At 50.6% G+C, this 20,293-nt stretch overlaps 1 protein-coding gene across 2 annotated transcripts in view; it reads left to right on the forward strand.

The window, feature by feature from the left end:
• DSCAML1 (DS cell adhesion molecule like 1) overlaps positions 1–20,293 on the forward strand; it is a 340,977-nt gene that overhangs the window by 313,315 nt on the left and 7,369 nt on the right. For both annotated transcript variants that reach the window (XM_014855719.3, XM_070490215.1), the window contains 7 exons: positions 6,451–6,590; positions 12,197–12,350; positions 16,432–16,549; positions 16,937–17,100; positions 17,416–17,514; positions 18,175–18,363; positions 18,854–19,141. In XM_014855719.3, the coding sequence (XP_014711205.2) occupies positions 6,451–6,590; positions 12,197–12,350; positions 16,432–16,549; positions 16,937–17,100; positions 17,416–17,514; positions 18,175–18,363; positions 18,854–19,141 (1,152 nt within the window). The remainder of the gene's footprint in view (positions 1–6,450; positions 6,591–12,196; positions 12,351–16,431; positions 16,550–16,936; positions 17,101–17,415; positions 17,515–18,174; positions 18,364–18,853; positions 19,142–20,293) is intronic.

Raw genomic sequence — 20,293 nt, forward strand, 5'->3', positions numbered from 1 at the left:
GCCTGAGCTATAAGCTCCTCCACGTGTTTGACTGACCAAGGTGAGGCCCCACGAGGGAATCCAAAGGTCTGGGGGCACCGGCACCCTGCATGGAGCTTTTAACCCTCCACCCTAGGGCTGCCTGTGGAGCCACACACAGGGACACCCAGGCAGGGCCAGGGCCCCGAGGCAGCAGCTGCACAGAGTAGAAGGCACACTGCTAAACACAGCAGATGTGCCTGCCCCGGCCTGTCACTATTGGCAAGTCACTTAACCTTTCTGAACCTCAGTTTCCTCATGATAAAATGGGGACAGCGATGCCTCATCAAGTTGTTATAAGAAGTAAGTTAACAGTAAAATCCTTTTTAAAATGTCAAGTGCTAGCAAGTGAGAGTGACTTTATGGCTACCAAGGTGCTGGCAATGAAATGACTACTTCTGGTGCACCCCGGTGGCCCTAAGAGAATCCGTCCGTGACCCCAAAGGGAGGCCTGGGCCAGAGGGAACCCACTGTCAGATGAGGTCTCATTCAGAATGGCTGTCATAAGTTGGCATGTGTGTGATGTGCTGACATAAGCATGAGTTAACCTTCCCAAAAGCCCTATGAGTAGATATTATTTCCATCTTAGAGGTAAGAAAACTGAGGCCTAGAGAGCTAAGCAACTTGCTGAAGCTAGTTGGTGGCAAATCCAGGCTTTCTGGGCTCTCTATCCTCTATTTTTTCCCTTATACCACTTGTATCAGTTAGGAAGCTTTGGGTTGGGAGTAAAAAAAGACGTAAGCAATAAGCACATTTACCATCACGCATAACAAGAAGTCTGGAGTAGGGCAGCTCCGGGGTTGGTTAACCAGTGGTTCCCATCTTTCTGCTCTGCCATCCTCAGCATGTCGTGATTTCAAGATGTTCCTCCCATGGTTTCAAGATGACTGCAGCTCCAGGCACCCCACCAGACCAGACAGAGTTCAGAGTGAGAGAAGCAGTCTCCTCCTGGGGGCATGCCTCCCTTGGGAGTGAAGGAAACCTTTCCCAGACACCCCTTCATCAGATTTACCTCATTTCCCATTGGCCACAGTGGGGCAACATGCCTCTTGCTAAGCTAGTCACCAAAAGGGGAATGGAATTATCATGGCTGACTTACCCCAAGCATGACAAATCCTCTGGGGTAGGTGATGGAGACAGCTTTCTCTGAAGGGTGGAGGAGCACGGGTACCCAAGCAAAAATGAGGTTCTGTTTGCAAAGAATAGGAAGGAATGATGGCAGATGGGTAGGCAGACAACCATGCCTGCTCCACCAGCACCATCTCAACTCCACCAGGTTCTCCTATTTGTAGGTGGCAGCTATTATAGTTATTTCTCAGCTGACTTGGAAAGCAGACAGGTCCATGCTCCAATTCCAGCTCCGCCATGGAAGCTTAGGCAAATATCCTAACCTGAAGACACTGTGACTCCCTACCTACCCCCTCTCAAAATTTTGCATTTTTCCAAAGGAAAAAATTATCAGGAAATTTAGAAAAAAGCAAAAGAAATAATGAAAAAGCAAAAGATAAAATGAAAACATAAAGTCAAGCTCATTTCTTAAGCCCAGATCTCTCCATCTAAGCTTGGTTTTAGGCTGGCTTGGCTAGACTCAGTTCATGAGCAACAACACCTCTTGCCCGCTGCTTTTCTCCCCTGTGAATACCAAATCTAGCTGCATGGCCTCAGAGTGCACAGTTGAGTTGGACTTTGGACCACTTTAAAGATCTTTATTTTTTTTTTTGATTGTTTCTCCATCTCTATGTTTTCATTTTGAGAATGTTAAATAAATTGAGTCATACAGTATGTAACTTTTTTGAGATTGGATTTTTTTCCACTCAACATAGCGTCCTCGAGATCCATCCAAGTTGGGTATATGAAAAGTTCTTTCCTTTATGTTGCTGAGTAGTATTCCGGGGTAGGACTGTGCCACAGTTGTTTATCCACTCGCCCAGTGAAGGTCTTCTGGGTTGTTTCCAGTTTTCAGAGATTGCAAATAAAGCCTCTATACACATTCCCACACAGGTTTTTGTGTGAACATAAATTTTCATTTTTCTGGGGTAAACACCAGGAGTATAATTGCTGGGTTGTATGCAAGTGCATGTCTAATTTTATAAGAAACTGACAAACTATTTTCCAGAATGTTCCATTTTAGATTCACACCAGCAATGTATGAGAGATCCAGTTTCTCCACATACTCACCGGGCATTTGCTGTCATCTGTATTTTTCATTGTAGTCATTCTGATAGATGTGTAATGATATTCCATCATGGTTTCAATTTGCATTTCTCTAATGGTAATGATGTTGAACTTTTCATGTGTTTATTTGCTTATTTGTAGTTTTCAGCACACAGATCTTCTACGTGTGTTGTTAGAATAATACCTAATTATTCCACTTTATTTGATGATTGTGAATGGTCTTGTGTTTTAATTCTGGTTTCCATTTGTTCATTGCTAGTACATAAAAATATAATTAAGTTGTAGGACACTCAGCCGTCGTCTAAGAATTGCCTAGTGGTATGTAGAAACCGTCCCTCAAACACATGTATACTTTGGAATAGGTGACCAGAACCTTTTAACACCTATTTTCAATTCTGGACCACTTTAAAGATCTTTAACTGAAGAAGAGGCTTGACTAGACCCATGTTTTAGGATGGTGACTCTTGTAGAAGTATGGAGGACTGATCACAGAAGGGAGTAGCGGGATAAGGACTAGGGTCAGAGAGGCCTGTCAGTACCTCTGGGCACTAGGCAGAGAAGAAGGTGTGTGCTAGGGTAGCAGCAGTGAGGAGGAAGGGAGGAGGAAGGACAAGTTCAGAGAAACATATCAGAGGATTTCCACTTCCAGTAAGGGTGGACTAGACAACTCAAACCCACTCTCCTTCTTGCTGAAAATGCTAGGAAATCTGGATGAAATATTTTGTAAAACACCTTCTTGAAAGCATCAGAGGGCTGGCAGGAGAGTGATGAATTACTGGGCCAGAATCCAAGGGAGAATGGAGACCCGGGAGGTGAGCTCTTTGGAACAGCTCTTCCCCTAGGGGACATTTGCTGAATCTGGAGGCAGTGGCTGAGAAGCTGAGCAGCACTGGAAAGCCAGGAGTTGGAGACGAGGGTCTGCCAGGGGGGCTGGGTCTGTCTGGTGAACCCCCCTCACTTTGAGTTGAGACCGGATTAAAAGTGGACCCCAAGCAGACAGCTCAGCTTTAGATCATCTCAGTCCTGGAAGTTATACTGAGGCAACCCCAGGTTTCTAGTGCCCCAGGTTTCAGGTACCTGTCAGAAGCAAACATGAATTCTCTCTTTAGGAAGATTATATCATTGGAGGCATCAAATTATTTCCACAAACAATTTTGCAAATTATATGTCTGGCATACAATAAAAAATAATGGGGACAATGTGAACAAATCCAGCAGGAAAAAAACACAACAACAACAGAAAAAAGAAACAGACTCACAAGGATTCCAAACATAGGTTTTATTAAATTTGGACTTTCAAATAAGTATTCTTAACAAGATTGAAATTTTAAGGGAATTAGAAACTATCAAATGGAAAAATCTGGAAATAAAAACTAATACCTGAAATTAAGAACTCAGTAGATAGGTTTAATAACAAATTGGACACAGCTGAAGGGATAACTAGTGAACTGGAAGATAGGTCAGAAGGAAATATCCAAATGAAGCACAAAAAGACAAATGAATGGAAAATAAAGGAGCAAGTAAGAGACATAGAGCAGTGACTTTTCAAACTTGACTGTGCGTACAAGTCACTTGGGGATCATGTTAAAATTCAGATTCTGATTTTGTAGGTCTAGGGTGGAACCTGAGATTTTGCGTTTCTAACATGCTCCCAGGTGACGCTGCTGCTGATCTGTGGACCACTTTCTGAATATCAAGAGCATAGAGGATGTGAGAAGAAATCCCAAGGAAGAGGAGAAGGAGAATGGGCAGAAGATAAAATGTCTGAAAACTTTTCAAAACTGATGAAAGACATCAAGCCACAGATGCAAAAGTTCTACAAACTCCAAAGGCAATAACTTAAAGAAATCCACCCCTAGGCTCATCATAAGAAAGCTGCTAAACCACAAACCCAAAGAGAAAAAATCTTAAAAGCAACCAGAGGAAAAAAGACCAGTTACTTTCAAAGGAGCAACTATTAGATTGTCAGCTAACTTGTCAGAAACAGCGGAAGCCAGAAAACAATGCAATGGCATATTTAAATTATGTAAGGAAAATAGTTACCAACCTATGATTTTATACCAAGCAAAAATATTCTTCAAGATTAAGACGAAATAAAGACATTTCCAGAAAAACAAAAACTGAGAGAATTTATCACCAACATACCTGCTCTAGAGAAATATTAAAGGATATCCTTTAGCTAGAAGTAAAATGATCCCAGGTGGGAACTCAGTGATGCAGGAAAAAAAGAAGAGCAATTAAATGGTGAATATATGGGTAAATCTAAATTAATATTGACTGTATAAAATAATATGATACTGATGTCATCTTGGGGAGAGTCTAAAATATATACAGAATTAAAATATCTAACAATGGCCTATAAATTGGGAGAGGGTAAATGGAAGTTCTAAGTCCCTTGAATTGTCTGAGAAGAAAAGTGTCAATTGATGTTTGACTTTGGTAAGTTAAAGATTCACGTTAAGTAACCACTAAAAGTAGTGAAAGACTGTGTGATAGCCAAACTAATAGAGAGGGGGAAATAGAGTATTTTTTTAATACTCGATTCAAAAGAGGGCACAAAAGGAAATAAAAAGAAAAACAGAATAGGTGGGACAAATAGAAAGTATTTAGTAAGATGAGTTATTGAAACCCAAATGAAACAGTAATTGCCTTAAAGATAAATTGACTAAATTATTCAATTAAAAGATAAAGACTGGTAGACTGGCTAGCAATGAAACAAAACCCAAATATGCGCTGTTTACAGGAGACACCTAAAACATAAAGGTATAAAAAGGCTCAACATGAAAGGATGGAAAAAGATAAAAGACATACTGTACAGAAGTGTCCAAGAGAAGACTGGGATATAAATATCAGACATAAGGATGCTGGAAGGCAAAGGGCATAGAGCTAAAGAAGGACATTTTGTTATGAGGAAAGACCCAATTCACTAGGCAAATAAAAGTGTTCTCGCTTTGTGTGAACCTAATAACATAACCTCAAAAGATATAAAAGCAAAAACCGACAGAACTATGAGGATAAACAGACAAACCCACCATCATAGTGGGAGATTTCAATGTACTTCCCTCGATAACTGATGAGAAAAAAAGTGTGCAAGGGTAGAGGAGATCTGAACACAACAGTTAGCACTTGCCCCAGTGGCCATCCATAGACCCTGCACCCCACAGCTGCAGAGTCACCCAGCAGAGGTGGAGTGGCAGGGCTGTCTCAGGGAGGGAGGGTGTGGTCAAGGATGATTGCCAGGTTCTGGGCTCAGGCCCTTGGATGGATGAGGATGCTGTATCTAGTTATTTTATCTAAGCTAAAATTGCTGCCCACATATTAGAGTAAAAAAAAAAAAAGCAAATTGAGGTAGGCGCTAGAAGCTGAGCGTCTGGAACAGGCAATGCAAATAATTGTTACAATTTATTGAGTGTCTTCTATGCGTTAGGCCCTGTGCCAGGTGCTTTATTTTAATTAGCACCAATTCTCACTACAATGTGGTTGTTTAATGCGGTCGTTACTATGTGCATCGTATAGATGGGGAAACTGAGGCTCAGAGAGGTAAAATAAGTTGAATAGGATGCCTACCCTCAAAGGAGCCTAAAAGCTCCCAAGAGGGAAGACAAGTGCACAACAATACACAGGACAGATGAAGACGGAGCGGGTGGGCTGAGAATAGGAGGCTCCCAGGCAGACCCCTGGGGCCCCAGCTAGGCCAGGCTTTCCCTCCTGAAAACAGAGAGGGCCAGGCCAGCACCCCAAGAGCAGTGCCCTGGGCACATGGCAGGGAACAGTCACCCACAGGCTGACCACCAGCCCCGCAAGAGGAGGCCCACTCTGTGAGTGTCTGGAGCCCCCAACCTCAAGGAGTTCAGGGCCAAAAGAGCGGAGTGACCAGTATATTTGTTTGGCCGAAACACAGGGTTATAGTTGGGGCACTGGGGTGAGGGGCCGGTTAGGCTCATAGGGATGAAGATGACTTCCTCACGGGTTCTGTTTCTTTCTTGTGCACCTAAGTCCTTGGTTCTGGCCAACCAGTTCTGAAGCTGGCCGCTCCTAGTGCCTCCATCTCAGAGACCTTGTCACAAGCCCAAAAGGACCACCTGTCTCCTCCCATCTGTTTGCCATGCTGGAACCACCTCCTTTAAACCATAGCTCAAGGAGACCTCCTCCAGGAAGCTCTCCCAGATCGACCTGCCTCACTCTCCCCACCCTGTCATTCTTTCCCAAAGGCTGTGCTCCTCCCTTCATATACTGACCTGGTCTTCTCCCTGCTCAGTTCCAGGTCCCCCAGCTGGCATCAAAGCTGTCCCTTCATCTGCCAGCAGTGTGGTGGTGTCTTGGCTCCCCCCTACCAAGCCCAATGGAGTGATCCGCAAGTACACCATCTTCTGCTCCAGCCCCGGGTCTGGCCAGCCGGTAAGTGGGGCCCAGGGCTGAACCATGAGAGGGACAGAGAAAGGAAAAAGTACCCAGCAGATCAGCTGGCTTCCAAGCCAAACCCTAGGACTGCTTACATCTGTGCTTCTACCTGGATTCATGGATGAGAATGGTTGCTGGTCACCCAAGAGTGGCTGAAGTCTTACCCAATGCCCGTCTTGGGTCAGTCCTCTGTGCCAGGGCTGCAAGACTGTCACAAGTCCTGGAGGCTCCTTTGAGTCAGGGATCAGGACCAAGCAGGGGTGAAAGGAAGGCCAGGGCCTCGGCTCGTCCGGTCTGGCTGACCAAGGAAGCTCCTAGCAGGCCCCAGAGCTGTTGACTGGGGACTGGCTGGTGCATGGCCTCTGGAAATGAACCACTTTTCAGCGTGGTCGGCCTGGGCTGGGAGGGATGCTGGAGATCTGCCCTGGGTGGCCCCACAGCATGGAGCCAGAGAGGGGTCAGAGAGGATGAGGGTGGGTGCAGTGGGATATGCACCCACATTCCATTAGATGCATCCTTCCCTCTGCCTCTTTCCTCATCTCCAGCCACTCGGCCACAACTTTCTGCTGGGTGAGTACTCTGGAGCACACCTGTTCTAGTTGCGAGAGCAGGTGCAAAGATAACGATACCTGCCCTGCGAGGGCTTCTAGTCTAGTGAGGGAGGCAGAGGGGCATGCACTGGAGGGCCGTGAGTACTGTCTAGGAGATGTGCTCAGGGCAGGGAGAGCCGTGAGCAGGCGGAGGAGGCCAGCTTCTCCCTCCCTCAGCAGCTTGGGAGGTGGCAGCAGCCGGAGCATCTGCAGATGAGCTGCTGGCAACCAGAAAGGCTGCCCTGAAATTGCTGGGTAATTGTGTCATCATCTCCTCCTCTTCTCTCTGCTTTCCTGTGGTCTTTCTGAATTACCCTCTGAGTGGTAGGTGACCCAGCTCCTCGCCAGTGAGGCCAGAGTTCTATTACCAGAGGGGAAGCCCAGAAATGTCTTTTCAGTGACTCCGTCCCCTCCTCTCCTCACGGTCACTGCCTCACCTGCAGAAAAGCACACATATCATGACTACAGCTCCATGAATTTTCACAGCACACCCAGGCAGGGAACAGGACATGCAATACCCAGAAGACCCCCCCGTGCTCCTTCCAGTCACCCTCCCACCCCCGGGTAACCACATCCTGACTTCAGATTGGTGTTGTCTCTTTTTGTACATTATATAAATGGAGGCATACCATGTGGCTTCTTTTACTCAACATCATTTTGAATTTGTGCATTTCATCCATATTGTGTGTGGTGTAGATCCTTCACTCTCCCTTCTGTATAGTTTTCAATTATGTGCTCATATCACAATTCATTGCTCCATCGTGCCATCCATTGACGGGCATGTGGGTAGTTCTCCATTGGGAGTTCTTACAAACAGTGCTGCTGTGGACATTCTCATACGTGTGTCTTGGAGCTCCTGTGCGTGCGTTCCTGTTGGGTGCCTACCTAGTAGAGGACTGGCTGGGTCATGGGGTCTGCCCAAGTTACGTTGAGGACACCTGCCATTGTTGGGTGGTTGTGCCAATTTTCCAATCCATGCTTTCAGTCATGTCTTTTGCCCCTCTTTCCCTTCTCCGCCTGCCCCTCCCACACACACACGTTCAAGGTTCTCATCACACTAAGCTTGTCACCGTTCCAGACACCCACTATGCCATTTCACACTGCTATACCTCTGCCCCTGCTGATCCCTCTGTGGCATGCCCTTCATCCTCTGTCATACAGTGCACACATCAGATGGCAATTAGCTGTTCACATATCTGTCCCCTCACTGGTATGTGGGGTCCCGTGAGGACAAGGGCAGCATTTTTTCATCTTTGGGTCCCCAGCTACCGAATACTGTGGCGTGGAACATCATGGTCACTAAACACATGTTTGATGAATGAATTACTAGCAGGCTAGCAATTGCAAAGCCTTAGACACTGGGCACGCTTCCCTCCATGAGTGGATGGGAGAGGGTCCTCATTCACAAGCTGGGGTTTGTGTAGTCATTTCCTCCTCTGATAATGAAGCCTTTCAAAAGGATTGGTGTCCTGGAGCGCAGCCTCCTCATTAACTCGGGCTTCAGGAGCTCCCAGTTGACTGGCTGGGGACCCCTCTGCCTGGCGCCAGAGCAGAGCTCCGGGTCCCCATCCCCTCCTCCTGCTGCTGGAGACCCTCAGAGCCTCCCACCTTCCTCTTTACGGCCTGAGCACGCAGGAACCTCCTCCCTCCTGGGGACATTCCACACAGCATCACACAGGGGCCCGCTGTGCTAGTGCGATGAGAACTTCAGCTCAGCCACATTGCAGGGGAGGGCCTGGGCTTAGTGAGGGACCCGGGGACCTCACCACCATGTGTGACCGTGTGATGCGATCTCTTTGTGCAAAGATATTCCAAATTCCAAACCACTGCTTTACAAATTCATTTATGCAAGAGCTCCAGGAGTGAGTGCTGGGGGTGAGGCCACATGTGTGTATTCGTGACAGTGCCAAACCGTGGATCTGAGTGTGGGGTTGGAGGCAAATGCATGTGAGTCCGAGTGTGTGCGTCCATACTGGAGTGTAGGAACACACATGTGCGGAATCCTCTGAATGGATGCAGGAAGCTGCATATGGTGTCCGCTCCCAGGAGGTTCTGCCCTGGGGGCGGCCAGAGCCACCCTGAGTCCTGTTCGAAATTTTACCAAACATTTTAATACGTTTGTTGTTGTTCTCTGATTATCAAAATAATGCAATTTTATTGCAGAAAATTCTATAAATAGATAAAAGAATAGAGAGGAAAGTAAAAATTACTTGTAGTCTCATTCCCTAAAGATTGACACTGGCAATGCTTTGGTACGTAGCCTTCCAGTCTTTCATCTACATATATTGTAGAGTTAGGTTTTTTTAACAAAATTAAAATAAAATTTTACATAATGTTATATAATCCGTGTTTTTCATGTAATATATATAGACACTTTTTCACACCATCCAAATCTTCTTTTAAAGCATGATCTTGAATGCCTGTACGTACATAATCTATTTAACCAGATCCCCCATTACTCTATATTTCATCTGTTTTCAGATTTTCACCATTGTAAATAATGATTCAGTAAGCATCCTTCATGGAAGTCTTTATGCATGTTCTCTTAGGGTAAATTTCTATAGGAATTCCTGGACCGCAAAGTGTATGAATATTCTTAAGGTTTGCGTACACATTTGCAAATTACCCTTCAGAAGGTTGGCACCAATTTATGCTTCCACCAGCCATTGTAAGTACATACTTGTTCTTGGCACCCACACTAATCCAAGGTATTATATATTTTTAATTTTTGCCAGTTGGATTTTTTTTAAGTGTCTTATTTTAAGTTATATTTCTTTGATTACTGGTTAGGCTGATTATTGTCCTATGTTTATTGGCTGTTTTTTCCATCTTTGGGTAATTGTCAATTATGTCCTTTGTCCACTTTTTATTTGGGTGATTCATAGTTTTTTCTTATTGATTTATGAGTGCTCTTTACATGTTAAGGATAATAACCACTTTTACACATATAGGTTGCAAGTATTTGCCAGCTCATTGCTTGCCTTTTGATTCTACTTTTGATGTACCATAGGTTTTCTTTTTATATAATTTGAATTTATCAATCATTTCCATTTATGATTTTTACCTTTTTTTAAAATTAGAATGACAGATAAGTATTTACCTATACTTTCTTCTTTCATCGTTTTACCTTTTTTTTTAACCTTTGATCCACTGGAACTTTATTTGGGAGTGTGGTTGTGTGTTTTGAAAGTGATTTCAGGAGATTCTTGGGGAGTCCAGGTTATAAGGAAGACACCCAGGATCTGAGTAAGATGCTAATACCCTCATGGGAAAACCAAACCTTTCCTGCCCTGTGTGAACACAAATGTGCACCCAGGTACATGCTGACACACACAAGCAAGTACACTCAACTTTTCTCCATCCATGCACACACATCCCTTTGCCCTCACAGAAATATGAGCCAGGAGAAGAACATGTCCCAGTGTCAAAGGACTTGCACACCCCTGGCTTCGTGTAGGCCTCACTGAAACCACACAGGGTGGGCAGAGCTGTATTGCTTTCTTAGTTTGCAGGGGAGAAAATTAAGGCCCCAGGGACCATGAGAGACAGTCTGGGTCATACACCTAGTCAGAAGGGTAGGCAGGTGCTGAAGCCACTGCCCCACCCACCTCCTGCATGGGTATGAACTACAGATATGCACTCAGGCCCCCAAGGACTTCCCAACTACCAGGGCTCAGGGTGGCTGTGCACCCACCCTCAGCAGGGCCCTCCTGGGCCCAGGCCAGATCTCCATGAGGGAGGCAGGAAGAAGCATTTGCAGGATCTCTGGATATTGTGTGGATGGCGGTGCCTTCTCCCTAACATGTCCCTGCAGACAGCCTGGGTGGGACCCAAAAGGGTGCTTTCTCCTGTTATAAGTCATTGGGCCCCTCAGCCCTCCCATGGGGCACAGACAATGTCCCTCTGTGACCCTGTGGCTGTCTGGAGACCTGTCCTTCAGCGTGCGCATGCCTCCATCTACATGTCCTTGTGCGTGTGAGCGTGTGCATGTGAGCGTGTGTGTGCAAGATCCTGTGACTGCAGAGATAACTAATTATTAGCTCCCTCTGGCCTCAGGGCCCCCCATCTGTTCCAGGGGCTCCCCTCCCTCACTCGACTTCCACCCTGATTTCAAAGAGGCCCTGGTGCCTCCTTTCCCTTCCCCGCGGCCGACCAAAAAATAAAACAAAATGAAAGTCAGCCCCATCCCGCCTGCACCCGGGAAGGGGCTGACAGGAGGTCTGCAAACTAGCGCTTATCAAAAGCGCCTTCTCAAATTCATTTCAATATCTGAGCCTCTGGTTTCCAAGGCAACATAATCTTTTCATCAAAGCAACTGGTAAAACCACTGGGATCCGATATTGTTTTGTTGGCAACTTGTCAAAACTGTCATTTGGTTAAAAAAAATTTATAGATTTATATAACCTACAAATATATACAGTGATCTATACCACTAATAATCATTAATGAAGTGTTGCCCGGCGAAGCTTTCATAGTTCCCTCTCCTGCCCCTTCCTCCCCGGCCGGTGTGCCACCTACAGAATGATGGAGTGGTAATTAGACAGAGGGCTGGGAGGTGACTCTGAGCGGGGACAGGCTGGGAGAGCCTGTCTACAACCCTAATAAGGCAAACACAGTACTTTAGCCGCTTCCCAGAGACGCCCTTTTCTTGGGGTTTTCCTGGGACCCTCCTTCCTGCATCCTCCCTTCTGCTGACTCCCTCCACCTCTCACTGCAAACACTCACATTCCCTGGCCTGGAGGCACAGTTGCCAGCGCCTGGATCACTCAGAGGTAAACTGAGGCTGATCCAGCAACACCCCAGAGCAGGCCCGTCAGCTCCCAGGGCCAAGCCCCGTGCAAAGTCTGTTCGCTGTTGCTCTAAAACAAGGAAGGGTAAATGCAGGATCCTGCCTCCACGCCCCCCCACCCGGCCAGTACCTCCCCTGAGCCCAGGGTCCCCAGGAAGATTGGAGTTGGAGGCTGGAGGCCCGAGGGTCCCTGTTCTCAGTGTTGCTTCGCCTCCGCCCCGCAGGCTCCCAGCGAGTACGAGACGAGTCCAGAGCAGCTCTTCTACCGGATCGCCCACCTAAACCGGGGGCAGCAGTACCTGCTGTGGGTGGCCGCCGTCACCTCCGCCGGCCGGGGCAACAGCAGCGAGAAGGTCACCATCGAGCCTGCCGGCAAGGGTGAGCAGCCTGGGGCACAAGCTGCCTGCCGGAAGCCCCCTACTAGAATTCTGGTTCTCCCCGAATAGGGGATGTTTCCCCTCTACCCTGTCTGTGCCCTGGCTGCAAAGAGCTGGCCGGCCACCTGCCTCCCTCCTGCAGCCACCAAGACTGGGCCTCTGCTGCCCCCTGACTCCCTGACAGCCACATAGCAGGCTCGAGGCAGCCCCACTACCCTCGGGGCGGAGAGCATGGTGCACCCTCATCCCCCCCTCCTAACTCTACTCCGGGGCTGAAAGAAGGGCGAGTTAGCCCCACCCCCAGCCCACAGGGGAGCCTCTGTCCCAGTGCACAGCTCCTCCGGAGGGGGCTGGGGGATGGTGGTACCCTGCTTCCACCGAGCAGAGAGCTGCGCGGGGAGCCCCCTCATTCCAAAGCCTGGACACCACAGGCAGAGGCGATCCCACTGATGGCTGATTCAGTCGATCAACGGACATTTACAAAGTGCAGACCCTGAAGGGGGCTCTGGGCTAGAGGCTGTGCACAGGGTGAATGAGACTGTGTCGTTCTTAGGGGGTGTCCCACTGGATCCCCGACCTGGGCTTAAGGGTGGCATAGGGGCACATGCACCCCCACACTACAGGGAATGGCAGTTTGAGGGCTCAACCCCAGATCAAGATAGAGCCAGAAGCACAGAGTCACTCGGCGGCCCCCTGTGCCACCCTGGGGCACGGGCATTAGCCACACAAGCCCGTGAGTTCAGCTCGTCTGCTTTGACTCCAGGCCTCCCTGGGCGCTTCCTCTTGGCCCTGCCTCCTCCCACAGCCACCTGACTCTCTAGCCTTGGCGCCCAGGACTCGGATGGGGTGGTGCCTGCCTCAGCCCGGCCACCCTCCTGGGGTGACGAACTTCCTTTGGTTGGAACACGAGCGGCGTCAGCCCTCCCCTGCCGCAGCTCAGAGTCAGCCAGCCTTCAGCTGAGGGCCTGCTGTGGCCATGGGCCTCCACCTGCCCTGCCAGTAGGGTCTGTCACCCCATGGTACAGTTTAGCACTCTGAGGGAGGAGTGGCATGGCCTACAAAGACAGCTGAGAGCCGTGGGTGGCTCTTCTGGTAGTTTCTTACCTCTCCTGGTCCCCATCCTTCCTCCCAGGGGCGCGACCATCCCCTTCTCCTGAACTCATCTCCTTCAGGAGGGAAGGGTCCTGGAGCCTCCCGTCCTCCCGGGACAGCTGGCACTGCCCAGAGCCGGGTCCAGGGGCCTGGGGGCTCAGCAGAAGGCTCGCCTCTTCCCTGTAGGTGTTAAATAGAACCCTCCCAGAGGCTTTGCACTTCCCAGAACACGGTCACACGTCTTCCCCTTCTGTCCTCACAGCAGCCCTGTGAGGTAGGACAGACAAGCGCTCTGTCCTCTCTCCCCACACACACCCACTCACACACACACTCACACACTCACTCACACACCCACTCACTCACACACTCACACACACATTCTCTCACACACACCCACTCACTCACACACTCACACACACATTCTCTCACACACACCCACTCACACACCCACTCACACGCACACACCCACTCACACACACACTCACACACACATTCTCTCACACACACCCACTCACACACACACCCACTCACACACACACACACATTCTCTCACACACACCCACTCACACACACACCCACTCACACACACACTCACACACACATTCTCTCACACACACCCACTCACACACACACCCACTCACACACACACTCACTCACACACCCACTCACACACACACACGCTCACTCACACACACACTCACACACACACTCACACACACATTCTCTCACACACACCCACTCACACACACACCCACTCACACACACACCCACTCACACACACACACGCTCACTCACACACCCACTCACTCACACACTCACACACACATTCTCTCACACACACCCACTCACACACACACTCACTCACACATTCTCTCACACACACACTCACACACACTCACACACACACTCACACACCCACTCACACACACACACGCTCACACACACACTCACTCACACACCCACTCACACACACACACCCACTCACACACCCACTCACACACACACACGCTCACACACACACCCACTCACACACACACACACGCTCACACACACACCCACTCACACACACACACACGCTCACACACCCACTCACACTCTCTACACACACATTCTCTCACACGTACACTCTCACATACACTCACACACATGCACACACACATCCAGACACTCACACTCACTCACTCACACATACACATTCTCTCACACACAATCACACACACATACCAAGACACAGAGAGGTTCAGGGAGCCAGCCCCAGCCACGTGGCAGAACCAGGTGTAGAACCAGGTCCCTAGAGATCCTGGCACGATCCCCAAGGCCCCTGAGACGTCTCTCTGCCCCTGGTGGAGGCCATCTTACCTTGGGCCCCTCTGCTTAGATCCAAGTCCCTCTGGCCACCAGGCAGTCGTCACTGCCCATAGCAGCCCCTCCAGACCTCCCCGACTCTCCAAGCCCCATGGCCGGGCACGGCCTTCACAGGAGAGGCACTGCCATTTCCTGCACCCGGGCCTCTACACGCTGCTTCCTCAACTGCCTCCTGTCTTCCTTCCCCCCACAGGGGCCCACTCTGGCCTCTGAAGCGCCTGGTCGCGTGGTTAATCTAACCCCTGTGCCTCTGGGCCTAGCGCTCTCTCAAGAGCCTGACCCGAGTCCCTTCTCGCTGGATCCTGACCCCTTTGCCTCCTGTGCTTGCTGCGATGCTGCTGTGCTCCTCTCTCCCTCGGGACTCTCCTTTCTCCTCTGTGCCTATCTGTGTTTGACCCCAGGGCTGTGCCACTCCTCTGTCAATCTACATCCCGCCCTGGTGACCTCAGTCACTCTGCTGCTGACTCCCACGTCAGTGTCTGCAGTCCAGCCATCTCTCTTATGCTCCAGAATGTGTATATCCAGCTGCTTTCTAGCTACCCAGCATGGGAGTCCCCCAGGTTCAACATGAGGCCAAGTCTTCCGGTGTCTCCTGCCTACCCGCTCCTCCTCCATGAGCCTTGTCTCTGTGAGAGCACCATCCCCACCCCCGGTTGGCCCAGCTGTCATCCTCACCTCCCCCTCTATCTCTTCCCAGAAACAGTCAGACCCCAAGTCCTGGCAGCTGTTCCCCTGAGCCCTTCATGAGCCCTAACCTCCCCCCATCCACTGTCATACATCACCTCCAGCCTGCACTCTGGCCACCATCTTGTCACTGGTCGGCGTCCGTCAGGATCATCTCCACCAAACCATCCTCTGCAAGCAGCCAAGGATTTATCTAAAACTCTACTGTGAACATAGCACCACTTACTTGTAAGGCTCCAGGGGCTCCCCCTGACCTCAAGAGGACGTCCAGCCTCTTGTGCCAGTGGAGCCCTTGGGCCTCTGCTCTTGCTCACCGGTGGCTCCAGCCCTGCTCTTCCCCCTTCACTCACCCTGGGCTTGGGTCACCCCAAAGTGTTTGCAGACCCTCACACTTGCCATGTGCTTCCAGCCTCCAGGCCTCTACTCAGTGTTGTCCCCTTTTCCTGACATGCCTTTCCTTCTCTGCGTAGGGAATTTCCTCTTAACCTTCAAGATTCAAGTCAGATCTTCCAATTCCAGAAGCTTCTTCAGCCATCACCTCCACCACTCCCTGAGGGGCAGAGTTCATCCCTCCATCTTTGTGTTCCCGTGGTTACTTGTACCCGCCCCTACCTTTGTGCTTTTCACCCTGTAATGACACTTTTAAGTACCTGTCTTCCCCTCGGACAGTGAGCAACTTGAGCACAGGGAATAGATCTTACGCATTTTGTGAGTCCTCACGGGCTCATTTGATACCTGGCCCATGACTGGTATTGGCTAAGTGTTGGTTGCATCAGTGACTCCCAGCTGAAGTTCCCTGCACCCACCACCTCCCCAAACCCAAGGTGGAGGTCAGGTAGGGGAGGGGTGATTTGAATTGTAAATTCGGGAACCCTGAGGAAGGTGGGCCCGGGCAGTGTTGGGGTAGAAGTGAGGAGAACCTCATCCTCCCTTCCCTGTAGCCCCAGCAAAGATCATCTCATTTGGCGGCACTGTGACAACACCCTGGATGAAAGATGTCCGGCTGCCTTGCAATTCAGTGGGAGATCCAGCCCCTGCTGTGAAGTGGACCAAGGACAGGTGCGTGCAGGCCCCTGGAGGGATGGGTGACCCCCAGAGATGGGCATAATAGAAGAGCCATGAAGAAGAGAATCGGATGTTGCTCCCTTCCAGCCTACTCACTCACCTCCCCCTAGGGAGGCCCTGCCGGGTACATGGTTACCACTCTCACAAGCAGGCCTGGCCTCCCTGGCCTCCTCTGTTGGGAGCCCAGAAGCTCCCTTCCTGGGTGGTTGAAGAGGCCATGGTTACCGGATATCCCCAGTAAATGCTTAATAAATATCCAAGAATCCAGGGTCCTCTAGCAACCCTCCTTCTGCTCCTGGCTCTATTTGCCTACAGACCTGGGGGAGGCCCCAGGAGGAGGGCTGCTTGCCATAACCCATCCCCAACCCCCGTCCCCCGCAGTGAAGACTCGGCCATCCCGGTGTCTATGGATGGGCACCGGCTCATCCATACCAATGGCACGTTGCTGCTGCGTGCTGTGAAGGCCGAGGACTCGGGCTACTACACCTGCACGGCCACCAACACCGGAGGCTTCGACACCATCATCGTCAACCTTCTGGTGCAAGGTGAGACCCCACGAGGCAGGTGGGGCTCAGGGGAGTGGGGGGGACAGGAATGGAGAAGGGGTAGGAATTGCATCATGTAAAAGCAAGGGTTGTTAAATGGAAGAAAAAGACCAACCACTGGGGAGACAGAACCTCAGTGGAACAGAGATGCCAAACGGAAGAGGAGGCAGGAGGGGTGGAGAGAGTGAGCAGGAGTGGGGGATGCACCTGGTGGGGCAAAGCCAGTCCCTTGCCCTCATCCCATTGGGGTACCCCCGTCCCCACGTCCCCAGAGGTTAACACTTTGTGGTGAGGGCTGGTGGCTTTCCCTCACAGTGCCCCCGGACCAGCCCCGCCTCACTGTCTCTAAAACCTCTGCTTCGTCTATCACCCTGACCTGGATTCCAGGTGACAATGGGGGCAGCTCCATCCGAGGTGAGAGGGGTATGGATGAGGAGGGGGAGATAAGGGAAGGAATTCTGGGCCCAGGGGCAAGGGAAGGGTTTCACCCACTCCCACCACTTGTTCCCACAACACCCAGGAAGTGATGGGGGCGGGGGGTGACTCGGACCACAAGGAAGGTACCCAAGTGCCATGGAAAGTATACAGGCCTAGAGTCTGGGTTTTAGAACGCCCGCCACCCTTGCCACTGGGGAGCTGTGCAAACCTGAAGAAGTCTGTTTACTTCTCTGGGCCTCAGTTTCCAAACCTGTAAAAGTAGACAGAGGTACTAGATAGCACTTCTCAAACTTGAATATGCATGTGAATCACCAGGGATCTGGTAGCTGATGCTCCTGTCAGAGGACTGCACACGGACTAGTAGGCTCTAAATAGGATTCCTTCTAAGCCTCATAGTTCTGGTTTCTGCTCCCCTCCCCATCTTGGCTTCTAAACCCTAAAGCGAGAGCTAAAGAGAGAGAGAACAGTTAAACTCACCCAAGGTCCTTCCAGTTTTGCATCTAATCTGCACCTGCCCCCTCCCAATGACCAAAGGCCCCACTCTGCCCCCTGCCTGGAGCCCAGCCCCCATGATACCTGTTAGGGTGTCCCAGGCCCCACCCTGCCCTCCCTGAGCCAGGCCAACCTCCCCGACAGGCTTCGTGCTGCAGTACTCAGTGGACAACAGCGAGGAGTGGAAGGACGTGTTCATCAGCTCCAGCGAGCGCTCCTTCAAGCTGGACAGCCTCAAATGTGGCACGTGGTACAAGGTGAAGCTGGCAGCCAAGAACAGTGTGGGCTCTGGGCGCATCAGCGAGATCATCGAGGCCAAGACCCATGGGCGGGGTGAGGCCCGGCGATGAGGGTTTGGGGAGAGATGGGCCCAGGGAAGAGGAGTCGGCAAGAGGAGCCCCCGACATGGGGATGGAAGATGGCTGGGATAGGGCAGGAGGGTACGGGGGAGCGTGGAGACTGGAGGAAGACACACTTAGTTCCCGTCACTACAGCATCTGGACGAATGTCTAGTAGAATGTCTCAGTAGGAGAAACAGGTCCCACTTCGCTCCTGGGGGTGGCAGATGGGTATCATTCCTCTTCCTTCTTCCCACATCTCTCTTCCTCCTTTGCTGAGGCCTTCACTCCAGGTCCTTCTCTCTTCTCCTGCTCCCCTTCCTCCTCCTCTGTCCCCTGGGGCATCCCTACGCCCATCTGTGCCAATCGCTCATCCCCCAGAGCTCCTGCAGTCCCAGCAGCCCCACGGAAACCCCTCCCAGCCCAGAGGAATGCATCCTCCTCCCCCTCAGTCTCTCTAACCTTTCTCTTCCTCTGGCCCCCAGAGCCCTCCTTCAGCAAAGACCAACACCTCTTCACCCACATCAACTCCACGCATGCTCGGCTTAACCTGCAGGGCTGGAACAATGGGGGCTGCCCTATCACAGCCATCGTCCTGGAGTACCGGCCCAAGGGCACCTGGGCCTGGCAGGGCCTCCGGGCCAACAGCTCCGGGGAGGTGTTTCTAACCGAACTGCGAGAGGCCACATGGTACGAGCTGCGCATGAGGGCCTGCAACAGCGCCGGCTGCGGCAACGAGACTGCCCAGTTCGCCACCCTGGACTATGATGGCAGTGAGTCGGAAAGGGTGGGAGGGGGCAGCACAGAGGCTGGAGCAAGGTGTTGCCAGGGAAGCAAGCAGGCAGAGAGGCAGGCACATGAAGAGATGACAAACAAATAGAAACATAGGCAGGACCACAGTCAGGGAAAAAGGCTGGCAGACAGGTGAATCGGCAGGCACAGGGGCAGACAAAGGGAGCAGCAGATTCGTAGGCAGGCAGCTAAATGGGCAGGCGCACCAGTGGCCCATACAGACAGACAGACAGGCAGACAAACAGGTCAGTAACACCACAGATAGAGGGTCTTCGAATGTGCCATCCTTGCTCTCCATTGCTTCAGAGAGATGGAGAGGGAGGTAGGGATGCAGTTGAGGCCCTGCCCTCTAGGAACCCTCTGCTCATACAGTACGTTAGCCAGGGTGGACGAGCCTATGCTGCAATGACAGATAAAGCAATGACACGGAAAGCGCCATGGCTTAACCCAAAAAAGATTTGTTTCTTGCTCTCACAAAGTCTTGGGAAGGTTGGCTGGCCACCATCTTTGAGCTATGCCATCTTGAACATGCAGCCTCCAAGGTCACCAAGAAGAGAGAGAGAAAAGCACACCAGTTCTGAACTGCCTTGGCCAGGAGGTGATGCTCATCACTGCTATTCACACCCTTGTCCAGAACGAGTCACGTGATTCTAATCTAACTGCTAGGGAGTCTGGGAAATGTAAACGAGCACATGGACGTTTGGCGAGCGCTAACTGGTGTCTGCCATGTGGGGACACGTGCACACACTCACATGCACACCTGTGCACTCATACATGCACACACACACACATGCATACACACACACACACACATTAAAGGCAGATAGCAGGCTGAATTCATAGGGACCAGTTGTCACAGCCACATTTTAAGTCTACCTATGTGTTAAGGAAACAGAATAAAAGTGGTATCAGAAGCAGATCGGCTCAAACAAGGAAGGCTTCCTGAAGGAGATGACACTTAGATGAGGCTTTGAAAGAGGCAAAGATCAGGGCTTGGCAGAGGGCTGTGTCAGCAGAACTTCCTGCCTCCTTTCAGGCACCCAAGGTTAGCAGACATCGCCCATAGGAGTGGGAGCAGAGAGAAAAGGCAGGGTGTTGAGTGGTTTTTGTCCCCATCTGGGGAAGAGAACCCA

The sequence above is a fragment of the Equus asinus genome, chromosome 20, assembly GCF_041296235.1.
Source record: "Equus asinus isolate D_3611 breed Donkey chromosome 20, EquAss-T2T_v2, whole genome shotgun sequence".
NCBI lineage: Eukaryota > Metazoa > Chordata > Mammalia > Perissodactyla > Equidae > Equus > Equus asinus.